A 25,430-nucleotide genomic window follows, 5' to 3' on the forward strand; every position below is an offset into this window, starting at 1 on the left:
CTCCCTGGCTGCTCCTCTCGGCCTTCAGATGGAGACGGAGGCCTTGCCAGAGAGGAGGGCCCCGGCGAGGGAGGCCTTGCCTGTTCCTCCCCATCATCCTCAGAGTCCTCTTCCTTGGTTAGGACAGGCCGGGGCCACAAGATCAGCACCGGTCCCTAGAGTTGGAAACGACTAGCACGCATGTGCGGGGGAACCTTTACCTTTACCTTAAAGTGGGGACAAAGTTCCAAATTGCCCTCTAGGCTATTGCCAGTGGTGGGATTCAGCCGGTTCGCACCACTTCGGCAGAACCGGTAGCTCATTTTTTGTTGCCCAGGCCCAAAATGGACTCCCAGAAGCGGCATCCACACAGAGAACCAGTTGTTCACATATTTGAATCCCATCACTGGCTATTGCACAAGAAGCTGCACTTTCTTTCTGAACTAGTCCTTTTTCTGAGTTCACTTCTTTCCTTACACAAAGAAAAAAGAAGAAAAAAGAAAAATCTGTAGCAACCTCATTAAGGATGGAGCCATTGCGGGTCAAAGGGAACAAGGAGAAAGAAAGAAAAATCATATTGTTTATGTGTGTGTGTGTGTGGGGGGGTGTCTATATGACCAAGCCTGCTTCAGTCAGGGCAATTAATTGTGAGGTTTGGAATTTTGGGGGCCAGATCCTGACACCAAAATACCAAGTCGCCAACTTGACAAGACACACCAGATTTTAAAATGACTAGCCTGTTGTGGCAGATCACATGGCTTTGATTTTGCCATTATATGTCTAATTTACCCTAAGTTACATTTACAGAACTGACATAATTTTAATTGGATTTTTAAATTTCAGATCTTTATTGTTTTATTCCATATTTTATTCACTTATTTAGTCTGTAGGCTGCCCAACTTCACAATCAATGAAATGGGCAGCATACAATTTTGATATAGATAGATGATAGAGACAGACAGACAGACAGACATAGATGACTGATAGATAATAGAGAGAGAGATGACAGATAAATAGTAGATGATAGATAGATAGATAGATGATAGATAGATAATCTAGTTGCTGAATTAACTCATTTTTCTGGATCCACATACCATATGGAATCATAAATTAATTAAACATGCTAAGTTTGGCACAGCAAATCATCCATGTCCCCCATCAAAGGTTAGTACTAACCAGTTATATTGTACAGGGATGTTTAACCTTGGCAACTTTAAGACTTCAACTCCCAGAATTCTCCAGCCACTAATTCCTTGAATAAACCAATTCCTTGCGGTAAAATCTGAATAGCTGGAACTCGTGTTTTCTCTCTCAAGAAAGCCTGTCCCACGTGATCTCATTTATATACAGCAGGCATCTCCAAAACTTAGCAACTTTTAAGATTTCAACTCTTAAAGTTTTATGTAATTGTCTGATCTGATTATGATATCTGGCCACCTTAAAAAGGAATGAACCTAAAATTTATCAGTATGAGCTCCAAATTTAGAGATGACTAGGGAGATCAAGGTATGTTTGGGGGCACCATAAAAAGGAAACCACATGAGGACATCAGAAGAGTTTCTACTTCCCTAGATCCACAAAGACAAAGTCTCTGTAAATAAGGAGTCACATGGAATCTGGACATTAAGGCAGACTCATTAAAGCCCATCTATATTTGCTTAGGATTAGATTATATAGATACCCCTCAGAACAGGGCTTGGGGCTATCTAACATTTGGTGATAGGATTCAGGAGTGCTAGTGATATCACTTTGGTGATCAAATGTCCCTAACTCTTTCTTTTACTGTTGAATAGACTTTCTCAAGGATTAATTGGCTTACATACTCAGATCACAAAGTTCTTCTATGTATGATGCCAGTGAGATTTTTAGCTGTCTGACAACAGCAGAGACATCAGGCCTATAGGTCAAGCATAATTCTGAGTCCTGGGATTAGACCTTTGCTTCAGATGTAGCCTTAATATGTAGCATGTTAGCTTCAAGCCTACAGATTGTATTAAGAGTGTATTTTGGGGTAGAGACAAAGCTCTAAGGAAATTTGATTGAATGGTTTCATAAGCTGTTAAGTTTGTATATGGGCCCATATACAGTAATAGTTGGGCAACTGTTTTAGCCGACTGTTTGATTGCTGCTGGAATGCAATTTGTTCCCTGGTGTCTATAAAAATTAGTTATTGTTACAGCACTCTTTTGGCGAGTAGAAGTGCCATAATTTACTTGGGCTGTTAATTTCCTAGTGGCCTGAAATACTGCTGCCCAAGTATTGAAAACATTTCTCTTGCTTTAATTCATGGGAATCAATTGTCCATTTGAGGGCTTGTCTTTTTTTTTTGAAAAAAACTAAAACTTTAGATTTATCATAGTTGAACACTTCCTCATTACAGTAGAATTTCAAGGCTCTTAGTGCCCATTTCATGCCTATAGAAGACAAGGAGAGAGGAATTGCATCATCAGTGTAGAGTAGAATTGCAACATGTTTATCAGTTAATTTAGGAGCATGGATATCAATTCTTTGAAGATATATATATATGTGTGTGTGTGTGTGTGTGTGTGTAAATTTTTTTTTGGATTGCTAACAAAGAATTAAAGGGAGACTGATACGATCATTTCAAACTTATTTGTTGTCATCAGTCAGCCATACCCTTCTGAGATTCGAACCTGGGCTGATTGCACATTAGGCATTGTTAGCAATCCAAAAAAATGTTTACACAAATAGCAACGTTTCGACGAAATCTCATCCGTCATCCTCAGGCTGGTACCTTCAGCTTCGTTCTTCTGGGAGAAGTGTGTGGTAGTGGCTGTTTGTTCCTCTTTTTTAAACTGCCAGAGGGGGTGTGTTCTGTGGGTGGAGGTGTGCTCTGATTGGGTGGGGGGTTAGCTGTGTTCTGATTGGGTGGGGGTGTGTTTTGAATGGGGGCTGTGTTCTGATTGGGTGGGGGTGTGTTTTGAGTGGATGGGCTGGTCTCAGCTGCCAGCCTTAGACCTGAACTGGTGAGTTGTGCTGCTTTTGTTCGGCTCCGTGTTTGTGGTGGTGCCATGTTTTTATAGTGGGTGTCAGTTTGCTTATTGTGTGGTTTGGAGGGGTTTAAAGTGGCTGATGTTGCAGCTGTAGTTAGGTTTCTGTTTCTGTAGTTAGGTTTGTGTGTCGTTATCGTTGTGGGTTCGGATTTGCTTTTTAAATGGTTGTGTGGTGGTGATATCATGTGATGTTATCATGAGTTTGGGTCTGGTATCATTCTTGGTGGTTGGGACTCGTCTGTCAATCAAGGCGGGTTTCCAAATGGCTGGTAGGCGAGAGGTATCATCTCGTTTGTTCATGCTGTGGGGGCGTTTTTCTATCTCAATGGCTTCTCTGATTATTCTGTTGTTAAAATGTTCAATTTTGGTGATAGTTTTGGTTTTTTTAAAATCAATTTCATGTCCCGTGGCTTTAAAGTGTTGGAACAGGGATGAAGTTTGTTCTCCCTTTCTGAGTGAGTTCCTGTGCTCTTCAATGCGTGCACTTATTCTTCTGTTGGTCTGTCCGATGTATGTGGTGGGACATGGGACATGAAATTGATTTTATTGAGAGTATATTTATCTAAAGAGAAGCTATCTTTGGAATGTATACCTTATCCCATTCCCTGGGTAAGGTATTTTCCAGTCCTGTGAACAGTGGAGAGTAAAGAGGCCAATAAAAGCTTAAAATAAAACATAGTTTCAGAGTTTTAATAAGAATATAATTGCTGTATTTACATTTCTAATTCTAAAAAATACTCTCAACATAATTCTTGAATATAGTAAAAAGTAGAATAGGTTTAGAAGGTGTTGAGAGTTTGAAAAAAGTTCAGAGAAGAGCAACTAAGATGATCAAAGGCCTGGAAACTAAAACATACGAAGAACGGCTGCAGGACCTGGGTTTGGCTAGTCTAGAGAAAAGAAGAAATAGGAGAGACATGATAGCAGTATTCCAGTATCTGAGGGGCTGCCACAAGGAAGAGGGGGCCACGTTGTTCACCAGAGCACCAGAGGGCAGGACAAGAAACAATGGTTGGAAACTGACCAAAGAGAGAAGCAACCTGGAATTAAGGAGAAACTTCCTGACAATGAGGACAATTAACCAGTGGAACAGCTTGCCATCAGAAATCGGGGGCGCTCCAACACTGGAGATTTTTAAAAAGAGGCTACACAGTCACTTGTCTGAGATGGTATAGGTTCTTCTGCTTGAGCAGGGGGCTGGACTAGAAGACCTCCAAGGTCCCTTCCAGATTCTATTCTATTCTATTCTATTCTATTCTATTCTATTCTATTCTATTCTATTCTATTCTATTCTATTCTATTCTATTCTATTCTATTCTAGAATCGTACATCTTAGCACAGCATTTATATCCCAAAGGTGCTTTTCCAAAGGCACCTGAACTTTCTTGGTTTTTTTTTTCCTTGAAAACATTTTGCTTCTCATCCAAGAAGCTTCTTCAGTTCTGATCTCCATAGACACACAGCATTTATACTTTTATTAACATCAAAATTTGGTAATCGCTTCAGCTGGGGCCAGTCAGATGGCACAGAATTCATGTAGTGAGTATATTTGGGTACATGTGGTGTTTGGTTGTCCAACATTTTGGCTTGCCTGAGCTGTCCTGAGTGAAGAGGAATTCTCTTGGGCCACATATAAAATATATAATGCAGCGGTACCTTGATATTAATTGTCAATTGGTTCTGGGAAGTAGATGAGTACCAAAACCAATGAGAATCAAACAAAATTTTCCCATAAGTTATAATGTAGTGAGTCACAAGTGTAGTGACACTGATAAGTTCTAGCTTGTGCACTGAGTGCCAAACAAATGATGAGTAGTGGGACAAAAATTTTGCATCAAAAGCATTAAGTACCAAATTCGATGAGTTTGAAAGCAGTTGAATACCAAAGTATCACTGAATAGTTAATGTATATAAATGACAAAAGTTCCTTTATTTTCCTTTATTATTCTGTGGAGCTGCATTAATAGGTGTCCAGGGCCACATGTGGCCTGTAGGCCACAGATTGGATACACCCGGAGAGACAGGAGACACATAAGGTTGTGGGCTTTTGGCAACTCTGTGGTATGTGCAGATAGCTACCAAAAGCATTGAAAGGCATCCACCTGTACATCAAATAGACTCCTGTTTGCACATCAACCAATCACAGATGAAAGTCTACCTACCCCACCACTGCAAGATTTGTGAACACATCGTCACCATGATTGAAAAGCTTTGTGTCCAAGTACAAGTGTGCTCTTAGGTCAGGTGGGACTTGCTTTTCAAGGAGTATTAAATCCAGCAATACAAAAGACTCCCCCCCCTTTAACATCTCTTTTTGTTCAGGTGTAAAGCACCAGATTGTCCTCTATCATCATTTGGAGATTCAACTTGTAGAGGTAACGGAGAGGAAGCAAAGCCCTGAAACCACAAACTACCAAATTTGGGAGGGGGGGGAGGGGGCAGCATTTTAACATAACACAGATCTAAAAATGAAAACAGTGTGGCCAACCCGTCATTTTGATTTTCTGCAAATGTTTCTGCAGATCTTCACTCTGTGGTTTGAAGGTCTATATATGATTTGCAGATAAGTATTGTGGAAAGTCAGCCCCCCCCCAGAGAAGGAAATATTAAAAGGGCAGAAAAATATATTTCCTCAAAGGATCTTAAAGAGGCAGAAAAGCATGCCCAGTTTTCTTAATAGCCCCAAGTCTCCCTCCCCCAAGCAGAAACCAGCTCTATAGAAATGCAGATGTAAATCATCCAGGAAGGTTGGAGGCCCCCAGCTAGAAGCTTAGGAAGACAAAGACTCCTAAAATCTGCATACCCCACCCAAACTCTTAAGACAGGACATAATAGGATTAACCCACAAATGCCAAAGGGCACACCCAGACTCAGGGCAAAATACATGACACAGGAAATACAAAGCCTCAAACAGGAACAGGAAACAACCTCAAGAGGGTATAAAAACCCACTCCCTACATGTGCACACTCTTTTTTTCCAGAGCCTTCTTTCTGTCTGGCTCTCCTCTTCAATAAACTGCAACCTTCTTTCTAAAGCAGTCGCCATGTTGTTTATTCCCAGCTTGGACTGAACTATGATGAAGACTTTTCCTTCAACAGTATGTTGGAATTTTGAGAGCTTTGAAGACCTGTGGGTTTGCTTTTGTTGTTGACAGGTTTACGCATCTCTTGTTCTTTGTTTTTACCTTACATTATTTTATTGTTCCGTGTGTTTTGATGAATGAACCGCCCAGAATCACTGAGTGTTGGGCAACATACATTTTTTTTATAAATAATCAAATAAACTTGGAACACAAGAGAGTCCTGTAATTTTTCTCTTTCTTCGTAGGCCGGTTCTGTGCAATATTTCTTATGCTCTTTCAAAATCCAGCAAAGACACATTTATTTCACAACAGATTGTGAGCTGTGTCCTTTTCACACAGCCTGTACTGAGGTCCTGTTTCCTTCAGCTAACATTCCAAACCAGGGAGAAATGTTTTGACATTTTGCTTTCACCTTTGAAAAATAAACACTTTTTGGGCCATACATGATGTCACTGCTGTGTAATTCCTTGGTTTGTCTTATCCTGTCGTTTATTTAGACGGTGTTACTTTAATGGTTTTAAATGTTATTCTGTGATACTATTTTATGGATTTGTTTTTTCACAGTGTGAACAACTTTGCAAAACATAACAGAAAGTGGCATTTGTGTGTGCAAGTGTGTGAGAAGGAGAGAGAAAAGGAGGGAGGGAGAGAAAAAGATTTTATTCTTCTGGTCTGTCTATGGCTGCACAAAGCTATTTGCCAAATAGAAAAATAATCCAAGATGAAAATAGCAAACTTTATGGAAAGAGTAGCATCAAATCCAGAGTTTACTAAACATATAAGGGAAGTTATTTAAATAGGCAAACTTTCTGGACTGGAGGCATAACAGGGGACCTCTGAGGCCTGCAGAAGAGGCAAAAATTAAGCTTTGCCATCTCTGCATTATCAGAGCCAATAGCTAGTGAGGGGAAAAACTCTTCTCTGCCTGAGGAGCTGCCAACTGGAATAGCCCACGCAAGACTCAATCCAACTCTGATTTGGTTTAAGGCGGTTTCTTATGTTCCTCAATAAATTACAGTGAAATAATTTCTGAATACAGGCCCTGGGTGGGTTGGCAATTAATTAGCATATTTATTGGATTTCTATATTGCTCTCCAGCAAACACTTAAGACTGGCCTGAGGAGAGTTTATTGCTAGGCCAAGAAAACAAGGAAAAGAAGACAGTGCTTAAGGTGTTGGAATAGGAGCACAGACAGGCCAAATTCAAGTCCACCTGTTAATTCTTTTTTAAAAGAACCAAGAAGAATGTTAACCAAGCCGTAGTATGTCGTGGGAATCTGCTGTCTTCATCCAATCTGATTAATTTAGTGACTGGAACTTTCTTTCTTTCTTCCTTCCAGCCGGGCAAGGTGGGTGTCGGTGCTTTCAGACAATGGGCTCAAGGACAGCCTTTCCTAGCTAGTCTGAGAAACTGATGGCTTCTTAATTTCTCTTTTCAAAAGGAGAATTTGGAGGGGGTGTGTGCAATGCTTCTCATCAATGGCTCTGCAATGAAAGCATCAGTTTTTTGGGAAAGATACAGAGTGCAAACTTGCTTCTAGTTTGACTGGTCCTTCACCCCCTCCCTGTCCATCAGCAAGATCCCTGGGCTAAAATGTCCTTATTATCCACCTTGCCTCAGATAAGATATGATGGTCACCCAAGGATCTGGCTGCGCTCTGACACAATAAACTAGACAACTGAGGCCAAAGACAAAACTGGCCATGATCTACCTGGGCACATTTTGGGTAGTAAAGGCTACATCCAGCTGGGATCTGCTCAATCATCCAGAGAAAGAACTGCTGTGACACTAAAGTTGAGTTTCGCTGCTCATATCTGTGCTTAGTGGGTTATTTAAATTAAGCAACAAAAAGGACAACCACTCGTCTGGAATGGTATAGGGCAGGGGTAGGCAACCTCGGCTCTTTTATGACTCATGGACTTCAACTCCCAGAATTCCTGAGCCAGCCAAGCCAGCTCAGGAATTCTGGGAGTTGAAGTCCATGAGTAATAAAAGAGCCGAGGTTGCCTACCCCTGGTATAGGGGCTCCTGCTTGAGCAGGGGGTTGGACTAGAAGACCTTCAAGTTCCCTTCCCACTCTGTTATTCTGTTATTCAGGTTCTGAACAGGTAAGGGATGGAGCAAGCTGACACCAGGAGGCAAGGTCAGATTCTTATGCTCAGAGATGAGTTCCTGCAACTTGTGTGTGTTTGTGTGTGGTGTAGTTGTCTCTCTTCCCACTCAGCTCTTTGAGTGCTGGGAATGGGGCACTGGTTTCTGCTTAGTCCTTGGTGGTTTTAGGGCTGGCATATCCAGAACCCTTTGGTAGGGTGTGCCCATTCTAAACATGCTGCCCCGAGGCCAAGTAGAAGCCAAGTAGAATCTGGATACAGGCAGTTCCTGCTTGCCATCTTGGAAGATGCTGATGACCTTCCTCTTTAAAAAAAATGTTTTATAAGACAATAGATCCTGTTCTCCACTATTGGAACATGCAGGTTTGGTTTTGATGATATCAATAGTAGAAGTTACTACTTTTGGAACACTGTAACATGCTTGAAATGTACACCATTCATGGAAGCTGTTCCCGACATCCTGCCTTGGAGATTCCAGATAATTTCAGAATTTGCCCTTCAACAGGTCTTTTGCGCAACCTCCCAAAAGAAATACTTTGTCAGAGATCCTTAGTTCCCTGAATTATGTTAGATCTGAGCAATCAAGCCACACTTGGAACACATCTCTTCCATCCACTTTTGGAACAGTTTTGAAGTCTTCCTTCTATTTTAGGAAAAGTCTTTTCTACAGAGTAGAGAATCTGTGGCTCTCCAAGGTTGCTAAAGTACAAGTCCCAGCAACCGTAGCCACCAAGTAAAAAGGCAAGGGATGCTGTTTTTCTGTTACTGTATTTAGTTTGATTTACATTGCTATCATTTGTTTTATTTTTATATGCTTTCCAGAGTACTTTTGTCTGCATGGCAAGGGGTATCCATTCATCTTTTCAATGGATAGGGACATACTTAACATTTGGGGAGGGCTAACAGAGACAACAGGTAGACTGATGAGGCAAAGCGTATGAGACAAAACATTGAAAGTTACAGACCCTTCTCCCACCTGGATGTCTTGCTTCCCAATTGCTACCAGTCCCCAACTTCCTGCCAATGTAATGGGTGACGAAACTTTTAATCCTGTTCTTATATGATGGCTGAACAAGAAGGAATATGCCATTTTAACAAGAGTAGAACTGAGGACGACTCAAGCATTCTTCATTCAAGGTCTGGAGACAAGCTGAAGGCAACATCACAGGTATGCACCAAGTCATACTTTTGCAGTGGTTAGCTACAACTGAGAACAGTCCTAAATTACTGTGCATCAGGTTAGTCTTAAATTAGTGTGCATTAGCTTATTGAAGTGAGGGACGTGGTGGCTCAGTGGGTTAGGATGCTGAGCTTGTCGATCAGAAGGTCGGCAGTTTGGCGGGTCGAATCCCGAGTGCCGCGTAACAGAGTGAGCGCCTGTTACTCGTCCCAGCTTCTGCCAACCTAGCAGTTCGAAAGCACGTAAAAATGCAAGTAGAAAAATAGGGACCACTATGGTGGGAAGGTAACAGCGTTCCGTGTGCCTTTGGCATCCAGTCATGCCGGCCACATGACCATGGAGACGTCTTCGGACAAGCGCTGGCTCTTCGGCTTTGAAAAGGAGATGAGCACTGGCCCCTAGAGTCGGAAACGACTAGCACGCATGTGTTTACCTTTACCTTTAATCTTTACCTTTACCTTTAGCTTATTGAAAACCTAACATTTGCTGTTCCAGGAGATGCTGCCCTATCTTCCTCAGATGAGAATTTAGCCCAGTCCTGTGCAGATCATGTTCAGTGTTCCCTTTTATGAAAAGCATTCTATTTCCTGTTCTTGATTCCCTGACCCCTGGCAAAGTGTGTGAGACAGATGGTGGAAAAAGAGGTGGAGTAGAGTCCATGAATCTAGGAGAGACCTAGGTGGAACTTTGAAGATGTTCCTTGGTCTCTGAGTCAGCATGAAAGCCAGCCAAGAAGATGAGCTGGAAGGGACAGGTGATATAACCATCCTGACAACAGGAGATCAAAGGATGATGGTCTAAATAAGGTCCTAACCCACAAAGGTCATGGCTGGTCATGTACTGCGCCTCTAATTCTTCCTGGAGATGCTTTGATTAAGGAATAAAAGGTGAGAAAGAATAGACTAACATTGGAAGGACCCAAAATTAAATCTTCAGTCAGACATGTTAGTCAGTGGTGGGATTCAAATATGTGAACAACCAGTTCAATATGTGGATGCAGCTTCCGGAAGTCCATTCTGGTCCTGGGCAACAAAAAATAAGCTATCGGTTGTGCTGAACTGGTGCGAACCGGCTGAATCCCACCACTGATGTTAGTTCTTAGACAACTGTAGGCCAATCATTACATGACAAGGTAAACAGTCATACAGGACTGTTCTAAGGGTAAAGTAGAAGAGGGGATATAATCCTGTATAGCAGGGGTCCTCAAAGCTGGCTGAGGAATTCTGGGAGTTGAAGTCCACAAGTCTTAAAGTTGCCAAGGTTGAGGACCTCTGCTGTATATTGCCTTGATTTTTTTTTTGAGGAACAAAATTAATCAGTTTCCTGACATAACCAGATATTCTTGTCCAAGGACATAAGACTTCTTCTTTTCCTGGTTCAGTCATACCAAGAGTCCTGAGATCACAGAGGTTAGATGACAGGGCAAGTGAAACTCCCAGAGTCTGTTGAATGAAGATGTAAGAATCCCCATCAAACAAATTTGTCCCATGAGACCCCTGCCTATTTGCCTCATTCCCAAAACAGTGCACAAACCTTCCCATTCAGACTGTGGTTTATTCTAATAAACAAATCAATAAAAAGTTCTTTTATGGCAGGGATGATTGTTTTATTGTGAGAGGTCTGGCTAAATGCCATCAGAAATCTTTGCTTTTGGGTCCAGAGTTTCAACACAGTGGCCTGCGCCAGGAATATCTATAGCCTTGCCTTGACTCCTAGGTTCAGTCACTTTTGTGCAGCTAAAGGTTTTCCTTGAAGTGATAGCATCAAGGCTGTGGAGATATGACCTGATTATTCCAAGGACAGTAGGGAGGCAAAGCTCTGGTATCACCCCATCCAAAGATGCCTTATGACAATCAGCTTTGTTTGATTCCATCACAGCTGAGTTTCATCCTCCAAAGCACCTGAAGGCAGGACAAGAAAAAAAGGATGGGAACTAATCAAGGAGAGAACCAACCTAGAACTAAGGAGAAACTTCCTGACAGTCAGTACAATTAAGCAGTGGAACGGCTTGCCTCCAGAAGTTGTGGGTGTTCCACCACTGGAGGTTTTTAAGAAGAGATTGGACAGCTGTTTGTCTGAAATAGTTTATGGTCTCTTGCTAGAGCAGGGGGTTGGACTAGAAGATCTCTAAGGTTCTGTCCAACTTTGTTATTCTGTTATCCATTCGTGCACATGCTTGTCATGGCTAGCTTTGGGCAGATTCAGCCAGTAAAAAAATCTCTAGCTTGTTTGTGGTTCCACCTGGGGAAACAATCTGTGTTTCTAAAAGGGGATGATGGTGGTGGTGGTGATAATGATGATGATGATGATGATGATAATAATAATGATGATGATGATGATGATGATGATGATGATGGTGATGATGATGATGTTGGAAGGAAACCTGGCGGTCTTCTAGTCCAACCCTACCCTACCATTTCAAACAAATGGTTGTCCAATCTCTTTTAAAAAACTTCCAATGTTGGAGCATTCACAACTTCTGGAGGCAGATTGTTCCACTGATTAATTGTTCTAACTGTCAGGAAATTTCTCCTTGGTTCTAGCTTGCTTCTCTCCTTGGTTAGTTTCCATCCATTGTTTCTTGTCCTGCTTTCAGGTGCTTTGGAGAATACCTTGACTCCCTCTTCTTTGTGGCAGCCCCTGAGATATTGGAACACTCCTATGATGTCACCCCTCATCCTTCTCTTCATTAGACTAGAGATTCCCAATTCCAGCAACCGTTCTTTATGTGTTTTAGCCTTCAGTCCGCTAATAATCTTTGTTGCTCTTCTCTGTACTCTTTCTAGTGTCTCAACATCTTTTTTATATCATGGTGGCCAAAACTGGATGCAGTATCCCAAATGTAGCCTTACCAAGGCATTGTAAAGTGGTATCAACACTTCATGTGTGCTTGATTCTATCCCTGTTAATGCAGCCTGGCACTATGTTGGCTTTTTTGGCAGCTGCAGCACACTGCTGGCTCCTATTTAAGTGATTGTCCACTAGGACTTCAAGATCCCTCTCACAGTTACTACAATTGAGCAAGATATAATCTATACTGTACCTGTGCATTTTGGTTTTTCTTGCCTAAATGTAGAACCTTACTTTTTTCACTATTGAATTTCATTTTGTTGGATAGTGCCCAATATTCAAGTCTGTCAGGATCCTGTTGTATCTTAAGCCTATCTTCTGGAGTGTTGGCTCTTCCTGCCAGCTTGGTGTCGTCTGCAAATTTGATGAGTTCCCCATCTATCCCCTCCTCCAAATCGTTGATGAAGATGTTGCAGAGCACTGAACCCAGAACAGAGCCCTGGGGCACCCCACTACACATTTCCCTCCATGTAGATGCTATTAAGGTTCACCTCATGGTGATAAGAGCAGTGAAACATCAATATTTCTCCATTCTTATTGCATCTGTAGAGTATTGGCGGCCCTGTTCAGCGTTACCCAGTCTCTTTTGAACAAAGGGGACTCTGAGATCCATCTTCAGGGTCATGCTGAGGCATTTTCAAGGCACCTGACAGATAAAATCACTCAGATCTGTTCTCTGGTAGATATCAAGCATGGTACAGGTCCTTTTGAGATGCCCAGTTATCTTGATCCTGTTGCGCCTGAGGATCTCAGGACTGTAAGCACAGCCACCTGTGTATTAGATTTGTGTCCCTCCTTGTTAGTCAAGACTGCCTAGGAGATGACCTGTGGATGGGTTTTAGCGATGGTTAATTCATCATTGAGAAAGAGGGTGTCCCAGGACTTATGAAGGAAGTGCTAGTGCATTCTCTTCTCAAGCACCATTCCAGATATCTTTCTTCCAGTCTCCCACCACCCCTTTTTAGGGAAGGTGGTGAAAAGGAGGTCACTTTGCAGCTCCAGAGGATCCTGGGCATTCAGTACCATGATATCCTTTTGGCTTGGCTCTAGTACATTGGGATGGATGACATTTCCTTCCTCCAGGACTGATCCCAATTGATGTTGATAGGGAGTGAGAGGTCTAGCCCATGGCCCCTGTTTTGTGGGGTGCCACAAGGCTTGCTAGTTTCTCCTCTCCTTTTTAACATCTACATGAAGCTGCTGGGTGAGATCATGTGTTACTACAGGATGAGGTACCATAAGTATGCAGATAATACCCATATGTACATCTCCATCCCAGATGAAGCAAGCAGTGCTGTGGGGGCCTGGTTGGGGGACAACGGGCTTCAACTGAACCCTAGTAAGATGAAGGTAGGGGCGGGTTACCATGTTTGATCTTGGATGGGGTAGCAATGCCCCAGACAGATCTAGTGCATAATGTGGTGGCCCTCTTGGTGTCATGCCTCATGTTCAAGGAGCTGGCAGTCACGACTAGGGGAGCCTTTGCTCAACTTTCGGTGGTGCACCAGTTATACCCTTCCTGGATTTAGAAGCTCTCCTTTCAGTCACTCATGCCCTGGCCATCTCCCCAATGGACTACTGCAATGCACTCTACATGGGGTTACCCTTGAAGAGTATCCGGAAGCTGCAACTGGTGCCTTGGGAGTCTAACAGCATGAGGCAGGCCTAGGGATGGCTGATGATTTGAGGACCTTCCCACTGCCTTGCTAACCTTTACCCTTCTAAATTTTTAACTTTGGTTTTTATTTTTACTTTAAGTTTTTTTAACTTGTTCTTAATTCCATTTTTAATCTATGCTTTGATTCATGTGTTTTTATTATGTTGTAAACTGCCCAGAGTCACCTAGGTGAGATGGGCAGTATAGACATTTAATAATTAATAAATAAAAAGGCCGTTGGTCCTCCAAGCTTTATATGGATTTTTTTGGTGACTGTCAGAGCAAGTTTAAATTGTATAAACCTATGAACATTCAGTATTTCTCTTATTGGTGAAACCTTCAAAGGCATGGTTTTACTCAGCTGATCCCCTTTGGAAGAAAGAACCGAAGACCTCGGACCTGTTTCCTGATCTACTAATTTTATTGTCTGGTTAATCATCTTCCCGCTCCAAATAAATCTTCTCTTATAAATAATATATACTAACAACAAAATCATATTGATATAAGAATAAGTTAAAATAAATAAGACAGCAGGATAAAAACATCAGAGCAATGAAAGAAGTTAAGTTTCCGCATGGGTGCTCGGAGGGCAGAGTGACAATCAGCTTCCTCTCTCGCCAAAGCACATCAAAAAGCCTTCAGATTTATTCATTAGGAACATTATGACTTAATATTTTGGCTGGTAAAGTGCGTATTTCTTACAAATCCAGAAGGAGACCTGAAATTATCTGTATCTCCTCCTACAAAATATGTGACCTATTTGTGATTAAAAAAAAGAAACAGAAATAAGCCCATTTTTTTGCATTCAGTTACGGCATATGGTGGAGGAATTCTGTATTACAGAACAAAAAAGATGAGACTAGAAAAAAGGGCACGAACATAAATCCAGTGGGGAATTTTAAATCATAATTCTGAGCTTGGGCCCAGGACTTCTTCATGGCAGCTCCCTGTATTTGGACAGTCATTCTGACAAAAAAACAATCCTACAGATCTTTTTTCCAGAATCAGAAGATGCAGTTTCCATTTCTATCATTCACTGACAAATGATGATAGATGGAATATCTATCTGTCTGGAATATCACACTGGAATATCATCATGTGATCTCTGATTGGCCTTGCAGGGTGATCCCTGATAGACTGAGATGATTTGCTGAGAAGAAGATGACCCAGTTTTCATAAAAATGGTGCTAAAGGAGCAGCTGATTTGGCCTTTGAGTAATTGCTGTATAAGAACGAAAGACCTACACAGAGGGGAGGTGCATAAGACACTTATTCTTCCCAGAAAATGTCCACTTTCACACCTAAAAGGGTTCAACTCGATATGAGCTCATTAAAAAAAAAGGTTCATTATTTTTGCACTCCTTGATTTAAGCAAACCAGATGCCTCTTCTCCCGGAGTCTTCCTCCCCAATTTCACGCACAGTGACACCGTGTAACAATCATGTCATCAAAGAGTTGAGTGGCCACTTTCCCGTCATTGCCGTAATGCATAAGCACCATTGGCTCATAGGCGGCGGGAACACAACATGGTGCTGGAGTCTCCCCAGAAAGGCTATGCAACCTGGCCTTGATCTGGGCATGCATGCTGGCTGGTTTGTAGTTGTGTGGGCAGGAACCCTCGCAAAACTTCATAGAGTAGCTTCGAGGGGCCACCACCCAGTCTGACCAACCAATGGCCTCGAAGGAGACCTTAAGGGACCTCAAGCAGCACTTCCCATCACCCTTTCTGCATTCTTCCTCATCAAGCTGCCTTGCCTTCCTCACTGCCTTTTGAGTTTCAGCCTCTATCGTCAGGGACAGCACCCCTGTCCCTTCTTCTGTGATGCTAGCAGCCAGCCAGGCAGCCTTGTCTGATCTAAACTCCAGGCCCAGATTCAGCTTGGCCTCCGAGCTTCCTACCCATTGTTCTACAACACCCTTCAGACTGAGGCTTGGTGAAGTTCTTGAAATCTTTTGGGAAGTCAGCAGCTCGGGGTTTACTTTCTCCCTTTTGGACAGCCGGTAGAGATTCACATGTACTGGCCATGTTATATTGGACAGAACATTGCCCGGAGAATCTAGCCATTCTTTGAAGAGAATCAATTCAGCCCGGAGAATGTTGAGGTTCTGATGAAGGGCTGCTGTCCTGGAGAATTCCAGATGCATGTGTGTGACAGCCTGAAGATTTCCAGATGTGGACTCATTCATGTGCGTAACTGTACAGAGAGGAAGACAGGTTATCTTTAGTTTCTGAGTTACTGTCGGTAACCATATAGCTGTGCTTTTCAACCTTGGCAACTTTAAGATGTATGGACTTCATCTCCTAGAATTCCCCAGCCAGTGGGAGTTGAAGTCCACATGTCTTCAAGTTGCCAAGGTTGAGAAACTCTGCCCTATAGCAAAATTACCATCTCAATCACCACTTCATATTGCTGTTTTTTGAAATAGATATGCAACCACTTTTGGGCTAAGAGTTATTTGATCTTTAAATTACATTCTGGCTGCTGCACAGTCAAGGCAACTCTCAATTTGATTTTATTAAAGTTAAGTGTAATCTACTACATTAAAACAAACTAATTAAATGCACTATACTTATTTATTATGATACAGTCTGTTAGCCCTTTCATTATATCCTTGTGTAATTAATAATCATCCTTTTGGGTGGGAAAACAAAAATACAGTTTGATAACAGAAACTGCAGCCCAGGAGATACAGGATCAGCACCCTACCCTATAATTAATCATTTTTGTTCCCACAAGCCTCCTTAAAGGATGCTTGGGATTCAGGAGTGATGGGCGATAGATGGGGAGAAACCTTTTTTCCAGAGATTTCCCCAGGTTTTCTTCATATTATTTCTAGTAAAAATAATGTATTTGCATAGTAGTAATATAGCATTTTTAACAAAGAAAACAGATCTAAAGGAGACAGAAAAGGAAAGCTGTAGTGGTTGCCGGTCTGGAAACCAGAAGGCTATGAGTTCTAATCCCACTTTAGGCATGAAAACTGGCTAGGTGACTTTCGGCTAATCACCAGGAGACTGTGAGTTCTAATCCCGCCTTAGGCATGAAAACCAGCTTTGTGACATTGGATCTGTCACTCTTTCCCAGCCCAATCCACCTAGCAGGGTTGTTGTGAGGGGGGAAAAAAGAGAAAGGAGCATTGTGTGTGTTCATTGTTGAGTTATTTATAAAAATAAGAAAGGTGGGATAAAAATGAATTTAAAAATGTAGATTTGTTTGCTTAATGGGTAAGTGGATGGAAAGTTTTATTAAGGATAAAATGACCAAGAATTCAAAAAAATAAAGTATAATAGATCAACTATAGATTGACATGAAGAATAAGTTTTATTTATTTAAATTTATATGCCACCCCTCTCACTATGCAAAGTGTTTTCTTCACCAATCTTTTGAGTTCTTGGAGAATGCTAATAATGGGAAGGGATTATCAAGCAAAGTTCATGACTGGTCCTCAGAAGCTTTTGAAAAACACCCTTAGCAAATCTGGGAGTGTGTTTAACAATCACAGGAGAAATGGAGCTTAAGAGCAAGTCCAAACTTCATATACTGTAATGCACTGAAGCAAATGACCAGGGATTGTATTGAATAGCTCCATAAAAATAGAAGCTCAGAGTGCAGTAGCTCTGTTCAGGAGTCATTGTTTGGTTCACACAGTACTTGAACTATGGAATTTGCTACTGCCAGATAGACTAAAACATAGACCATAGAATGATGGGACTGGAAAGGTCCTCAGAGATCTTCTAGTCCAACACCACCCTGGTCAAATGTTTGTTCAGTCTATTTTTTTTAAAACCTTCAACTAAATTAAACTAAAAAAGAGGCGTTAGACTAATTTGCGGAAAATACAAATTATCAACAATTATGGATATGCATATCAGCAGTAGGATAACTCCCCATATAAGATTCTAGGAAGCATAAGAACATTATTATATAATTATATTTCTGCCTTAAGCATCCCAGAGACAACTTGCTGGCTGCTGCAGGAACAAAATGCTAGACTACACAGCCTTTGCTCAGATCCAGGATAAATTCTTGATATAGATAATGTTGGTTAGCTCACAAGTCACCGTAAACTTTGAAGACACTTTTTCAGATGTAGCCACTATCTGAGTTGAACTGTAATGGCAAATGTTAGATGCACATGTTCCTCCAGGAGATTTGTCCGGCAAAAACATTTTTATTTATTCAGATAATGAACACATTAGCTTATTTTTATCTGTTTGCACTAAATCAGTGCTTACAATTGCTGCAGTCAATTTGAGTGTTCAGTTGACTGAGTTTCATGTTTTATGAATAAATGTTTTTAATAATAATAATAATAATAATAATAATAATAATAATAATAATAATAATAATAATAATAATAATAATAATAATAATAATAATAATAATAATAAGGTTGGAAGAGACTTTGGAGGTCCACTTCAGCTGTCCTGGCTTCTCTCTTCTTTTTTCTCTTCCTTTGCACAGCTGTAATTTTGACATTTGTTGAAAATCAGCATTAAAGCAACCTTTGAGCCTGTGGCATGCGCACACAAGATACATGCACGCAACCCTTACAAGTTCCCTAATGGCTGCTTTCTAAGAACTAATCTACCTGCTCAAGGAAATCTCTGCATTGCAGCAGAAGCTGAGGCAATTCACTGGATGCTAAAGAAAAGGGGAAAGGCATATGAGACATGCCCCCCACCTCCTAATTCATGGAAGACCCTCTAAAAAAAGATGAACACTTACATTCAGGCCTCAAAAGATGGACAATGGTGGATGGTGGCAGCTTCGTTTGATTTGCTTGGAGCTGTGCAAGCAATTCCTGGTAGTGCAATTGTGCCCTCTGGATCTCCTCTCGATCCATGTGGCCCTGGATGGTTGGAGGCATGTCCAAGCCCAACCTCACCAGGATGCTCTGCTTAACAGCCTCTATCTGGAGCTGGATGTCATGACCCCTGTGCGGCCACGGATCCACCCTGGAAATGAAAAGCAGAAGCACTACTCCCAGGTTGGGGATGAGACTCCTGTAGTAGCATGAGAAGGCGGCTGGCATTGTGCCTATTGCGATGATCACGCCTTGGGGTAATTTCCCTAATTCCATTGTCAGAGAAAGGTGCATTTGCTATCGCTACCGCCTGCACTAACAATGAATGAACTTGAACTTGACCAGAACTCTCTTTATAAAGATGAACTTCGACTGACTCACATCGTCACTTTTACACTGGCGTCAAAGCAGTAAACATGACTGCTAAGAGGAATCCAGGCGGTTCCCTTAGAGAGTGGGGGGAAAAAAAAAATTCTCCTCCAGGGAAAATTTGACAGTGCAAACTCTGGGGAATTTATAGTATGGGTTTCCCACTTCACCTTCTCTTCTGTAGTCATGGAGACAAACAGATACAACTGCTGTCAGGTGACTCTGTCTCTCTCTCTGTGTTTTTCCCCCAAACAATTTTTTTTATTTTTTTAAAATTCCATTTATATCCCGCCCTTTTCCGAAGACTCAGGGCGGCTTACAAGCTTAGCAGTAGCCTTCATTCTATGTATATGCCTGCTTATTAGGGCTTTCACCCCCCCCCAAGCGGCATTATTACAAAGTCAGCTTAATTGCCCCCAACAATCTGAGCTGCATCACTGTCCAACTTTTCCAGGTGAATCTAGAAATGTCCACACATGTTCACATAAGCAAGACTCCTCATTGGGGGTTGTGCGCCAGCAACACAGTGACCCATTTATTGGAGAACAATCTCCTCAGTGTGCCAGTGTGAAAAACAACAGTTGCTTCATTCTTGATGTCCAGCCAGGACAGGTGAGGAAGTAAAATGAAAGTAGAGATGGAAATACGGATTTTCTAGAATGATCACCATTTTTTGTGAAGCTGTTTTAGAACTTTATTTCTGTGCCAGTAGCAGGACAAGGATTAACCTTCTTGGCACATCAACAGGCCTTAATCCGGTTAGCTTTATTGTGTCAATAGGTACATATAGTCCTCAGATTACAATTATTCATTTAGTTGCAGGACCAATCGGTCACCGGGACCGGAGGTTTAGTCTTCTGAGCTTTTGGACTCTTGCTGGAGCCCATCCTCAGGGATCTTCTCTCTCACCAGAATGTGTGATGTGTGAAGGTGTGACACATTCTGATGAGAGAGAAGATCCCTGAGGATGGACTCCAGCAAGAGTCCTAAAGCTCAGAAGACTAAACCTCTGGTCCCAGTGACTGACCCAGATTGGATCCTACAAAATTATCCTGGGACATGTATTATTTGTCTTCACTCATTCATTTAGTGACCATTCAAAGTTACAACAGCACTAAAAAAGGTGACTTACAACCAGTGCTCAAGTTTATGACATCACTGCATCCCCCAGCATGCATAGATGATAGCCGTAGCAGTCTGGAGTCATGTGGTTGTCATTGTAACCTTCCCAGCTGGCTTCTAACCAGCAAATTCAGAGGGAGAAGCTGGATTCAGTTAACTAGTGCATGATTCACTTAATGACTGCAGTGATTCACTCAACAACCATGGCAAAAGGAGCCTTAAAATCGGCCATGACTCACTTAAACAATTGCCTAGCTTGGCAATGGAAATTCTTGTGATTGTGGAGCCAACATGCATGGAGACAAAAAATATATTTGATGATCATTCTCCAGTGGCAACAAGCTCTACCAAACTCTTAGGCTAGAGGCAACAGGCTGGCCGCTGTTGGAGACAGGATGCTGCGTATCAGTTTTCCCATTGCTGTGTTTAGAATGACATCACCACCAACATTATTTTTTATAGTTTAAATATGACAGAAAAGACATGGAAAGGAGAGGGGAGACAGCAATATAGAAATATTTGAATATCACATGTTAGGCTCCTAAATGAGAGAGCAACCTCCCCTGTTCAAGAGTAGGATGCCTCTAAAGATCAGATGCTATTCTGTATATGGTCTCCTGCTTGAGCCTGGGGTTGGAGTAGAATAGCAGTCCCCAATCTTTACAGCTTGGCGGCCTGGCGGGGGGAGGAAAGGGGAACTATCCCGCTGCTCACGCACGTTGAACTGCATGCACATGTGCCAGCCAGCTCCTCAAGTGACCCAGTTCCAAACAGGCCACAGCCCAGGAGTCGCTTGTGGCCCAGAGGGTTGGGGACCCCCAGACTGGAAGACCTCCAAGGTCCCTTCCAAGTCTGTTATTCTGTTGGTTGACTTCCAAGAAGAACATGAATAGCCCCTACATAGAAACAAAATACCGAGACATATTTTTTTTAGGTCTGAAGGAGGAAGATAATCCCAATGGTCTAACGGTATGGCATTTTGCACATAATTGTAGATAGTCCTTGACTTTCAACCATTCGTTTAGTGATAGTTCAAAGTTACAATGGCACTGAAAAAGTGACTTACAGTCCTTTTTCACACGATAGTTGCAGCATCCCCACGGTCAAGTGATCAAAATTCAATTGGTTGGCAACTGGTTCCTATTTATGATGGCTGCAGTGTCCTGGGTTCATGTGACCACTTTTTGCAAACTTCTGAAAAGCAAAGTGAATGGGGAAGCCAGATTCACTGATAAAACATTATGCTTAACAACTGTGGCAAGAAAGATCATAAAATGGGGGCAAAACTCAACTTAAGAACTGTCTTGCTTAGCAACAGAAATTTGGGACTCGTGGTTGTAAGTCGAGGACTGCCTGTATCTCCTTTTCATGCAATAAGGCAGGGGTCCCCAACCCCCTGTCCGTGGACCATTACTGCGCTGCGGCATGCCAGCTACCGGTCCGCACAAACAAGCAAAGCCCCATCTGCAAGATGCAGGCAGTACATGAAACCATGCCCCCTCTGGTCCGCAGAAAAACCTCTCTCCACGGAACTGGTCTCTCGTGCCCAAAAGGTTGGGGACCTCTGCAATAAAGCATACTGCTTTCCCACTAAATCTAGTTGTTTTGGAAACACTAGAAATGATCCTTCACAAACCTCTAAAACAGCAGGATAGGGAACAAAAGGAGTTCTGTTTGGAACAGTTTTTCAAAGTTGGCAACTTTTAAAATGTGTGGACTTCAACTCCCGGAATCCCTCACATCTTAAAATTGCCAAGTTTGTAAACACTGGTTTAGAATATGCAGCATATCACTGCGTCTGCCCCTTCTCAAAAAGCACATTACCAAAGTGGGAGAAGTCACGATAGGACCTAAAGCTCATCCCAATCCTAAAAAGGAATAATTCTTGTTTCTTTCAGAGGTGATTCATTCATTATTTGTTTCCAACGTTTTCAATTGTTTTAGATTCTTGTATCAAATATGGTGAGGAATTTTTTTTTTGTCTACCATGGATTGGAGGCAGCCAGTGTTGAGGCAAGCTTTCCTTCAAAGTCAAACCATAAGCCATTAGTTGTTGAAGAGAACATGTGGGAATCCAAAAGGAACGGTAGTGGTGGCCAAGTTCTTGGTAATCAAAGGAATGATTCTACACAAAGTTGCTTTAATCCAATCTTTGGAAGGTATTTCATTCTTGTTTTATTGTTGTGCCTTGCTCGTCAGTTGCTGAGGCGTTGGGTGGTCGGACCGTTTCAGAAAGAACATTCTGCAGCATGAAAGGATTCACCAACTGACCATATTGGAAGCGACTCAATTTCAGGGGCCTCTGAAACCTCATAAAAACATTTAGATGAAAATCAGACCTGAATATTTTGAAAATCCACTTAACATTCTGACACATACAGAAGGAAAGAATGCTTCTTCTCTTCTGTTTGCTAAATAGCTGGACTAATAGAACAACAGAGTTGGAAGGGACTTTGGAGGTCTTCTAGTCCAACCCTCTCAAGTAAGAAACCTTATACCATTTCAGACAAATGGTTTTCCAGTCTCTTCTTAAAAGCTTCCAGTGTTGAGGCAACCACAATTTCTGGAGGCAAGTCGTTCCACTGATTCTAACTGTCAGGAAATTTTTCCTTAGTTCTTGATTGGTTTTCTCCTTGATTAGTTTCCATCCGTTGCTTCTTGTCCTGCCTTAAGGTGCTTTGGAGAATAGCTTGACTCCCTCTTCTTTGTGGCAGCCCCTGAGATATTGGAACACTGCTATCATGTCACCTTAGTCCTTCTGTTCATTAAACTAGACATACCCAATTCCTGCAACCGTTCTTTATATGTTTTAGCCTCAAGCCCCCTGATCATCTTTGTTGCTCTTCTCTGTACTTTTTCTAGCATCTCAACATCTTTTTTACATTGTGGTGACCAAAACTGGATGGAGTATTCCAAGTGTGGTCATACCAAGGCATTATAAAGTGGTATTACCACTTTACATGATCTTGATTCTATCCCTCTGTTAATGCACCATGTTGGCTTTTTTGGCAGCTGCAGCACATGGCTGGCTCATATTTAAGTGAGTGTAGGAGAACAGGCAGTTGGGGAAATTGGGAATTGTGCTTTTAAGTCTGTTGACCAACATTTGAAAACCAAACATATCACCATTATAATCACTGTCTCTATTGGAATCCTCATTAAGCCAATACATCAGAACAATGGTCCTTAAAATATGATGATAGTCTGTCGGAGTCCCATGGATGTTCTGTTTGTGGATCCCATTTTTTAAAAAAGTATTATGAGGTCAACAGAGTTTCCATATTTTGTGTAATCCTCAAATCTTGTTAATATGTGGGCATTTTTGCCCCAAATATCTCAAGTTACCAGGTTGGGAACCCATCAAAACCTCATGGGATTTAATGATTTTGTGAGATTTTGGTATTTAATTTTTATTTAATTTTTGCAGTTTCTCAAACCACATAAGGGAAGTGCTATGTGTAACAAGTCCAACAATAAAAAACTAAAAAGTTCATAAATTTGTTGTTCTCTGGCAACAAAAAGATCAGGAAGAATGTTTTCTGACTAACAATTTTTGTTAAAAGGTATAAGCTGCATCTCATAAAAGCTAACCCTTAAAAAAAACACTTGGAAAAAAAATGCTACCAGGGTCTACACCAAAGACATTCAATCTTCCTAGGAGTAGAGTAGAGTAGAGTAGAGTAGAGTAGAGTAGAGTAGAGTAGAGTAGAGTAGAGTAGAATAGAATAGAATAGAATAGAATAGAATAGAATAGAATAGAATAGAATAGAATAGAATAGAATAGAATAGAATAGAATAGAATAGAATAGAATAGAACTGGGAGAACTCAGCTCAAGCAGGAGAACCTATACCATCTCAGACAAGTGACTGTCCAGTCTCTTCTTAAAAATCTCCAGTGATGGAGCACCCACAATTTCTGAAGGCAAGCTGTTCAAGTGGTTAATTGTCCTCACTGTTAGGAACTTTCTCCTAAATTCCAGGTTGCTTCTCTCTTTGTTCAGTTTCCATCAATTGTTCCGTGTCCTGCCCTCTGGTGCTTTGGAGAATAGTTTGACGCCCTCTTCTTTGTGGCAGCCCCTCAAATACTGGGAAACTGCTATCATGTCACCCCTTCATGTCATGTCTTCTGCCTCTTCATCCTACATTGTGGCTTTTTTAGTCCTTATATTGTATGTGGTAGATGACTCCTGTATTTTTTTCCTTCTGGGGCTGCTGGGTCTTTTGATCTACTTAGGAGGTTTGGGAAGGTTTTAACTGATTTGTGTGTTATGGTGATGTCATGTAATAGTAATAGCCTGTTGGTGGTTTCTGAAGGTTATTTTTTAATGTATGGCAGTGTTATTTCATTTCATTTCATTTATTAAATTTGTATACCGCCCTTCTCCCGAAGGACTCAGGGCGGTGAACAGGGCATATATAAATAGAAAATACAAAAATTAAAAGAGAATTAAATAATTGCCCAGATAAAACAGTAACAATATAAAAACCCATTAAAAACCCTAACATCCCCCATCAGGCCAGGCCAGCTTGTTCAAATAAATGGGTCTTCAGACCGCGCCGGAAGGAGCGAAGGTCCGGTGCCGTCCGGAGCTCAACCGGCAGTTGGTTCCATAAAGCCGGAACGCCCACAGAGAAGGCCCTCCCCCTGGGGGCCACCAGCCGACATTCTCTGACCGGAGGCACCCTGAGGAGGCCCTCTCTGTGGGAACGTTATTCTTCTCATAGCTTGTGTTGGTTATGGTGTAATGGGTTGAATGGTCTTATACGTTTTGATAAACCTATGTGAGTCACGATGGCTCTGCAGTTAAAGATCCTGAGCTTGTCAGCTGGAAAGCTAACAGCCCGGGTTCAAGACTCAAGTGCCGCAAGATGGGGGCGAGCTCCCATTGCTTGCCCCAGCTCCTGTCCCCCTAACAGTTTGAAGCATGCGAAGTGCAAGTAGATAATTAGGTACCATCATCAGTGGGAAGGTTCCATGAGCCTTGGCATAAAGTCATGCTGGCCATGTGTCCATGGAAATCTCTTCGGACAACACTGGCTCCCTTGGGCAAGAAACGGAGATGAGCACCTCGCCCTAAAGTCAGACCCAAATGAAAGGGGAAACCTTTGCCTTTTTACTTGGGTATCCATTTTGTTGGAAGATGTTGTATAGGCCAGGACTTTTCAACCTTTTCACCCATTGTACCACTTTTAGGATATGGTAACATCCGAGTACCACCAGTCACCTAGCAAGGTTTCAAAAACTTGATGACCAA

The 25,430-nt window shown here is 41.9% G+C and overlaps 1 protein-coding gene across 1 annotated transcript; it reads right to left on the reverse strand.

The window, feature by feature from the left end:
- Positions 1-15,194: 15,194 nt before the first annotated feature.
- GDF15 (growth differentiation factor 15) lies at positions 15,195-18,912 on the reverse strand (the record flags this gene model as incomplete). The annotated part of the gene is made up of 2 exons (XM_081314498.1): positions 15,195-16,070; positions 18,606-18,912. 2 exons carry the CDS (start codon positions 18,910-18,912, stop codon positions 15,289-15,291), a joined length of 1,089 nt encoding a protein of 362 aa, XP_081170624.1. The 3' UTR covers positions 15,195-15,288.
- Between the last annotated feature and the right edge of the window lie 6,518 nt (positions 18,913-25,430).

The sequence above is a fragment of the Vipera berus genome, assembly GCF_964194415.1.
Source record: "Vipera berus genome assembly, chromosome: 1".
Taxonomy (NCBI): Eukaryota; Metazoa; Chordata; class Lepidosauria; order Squamata; family Viperidae; genus Vipera; species Vipera berus.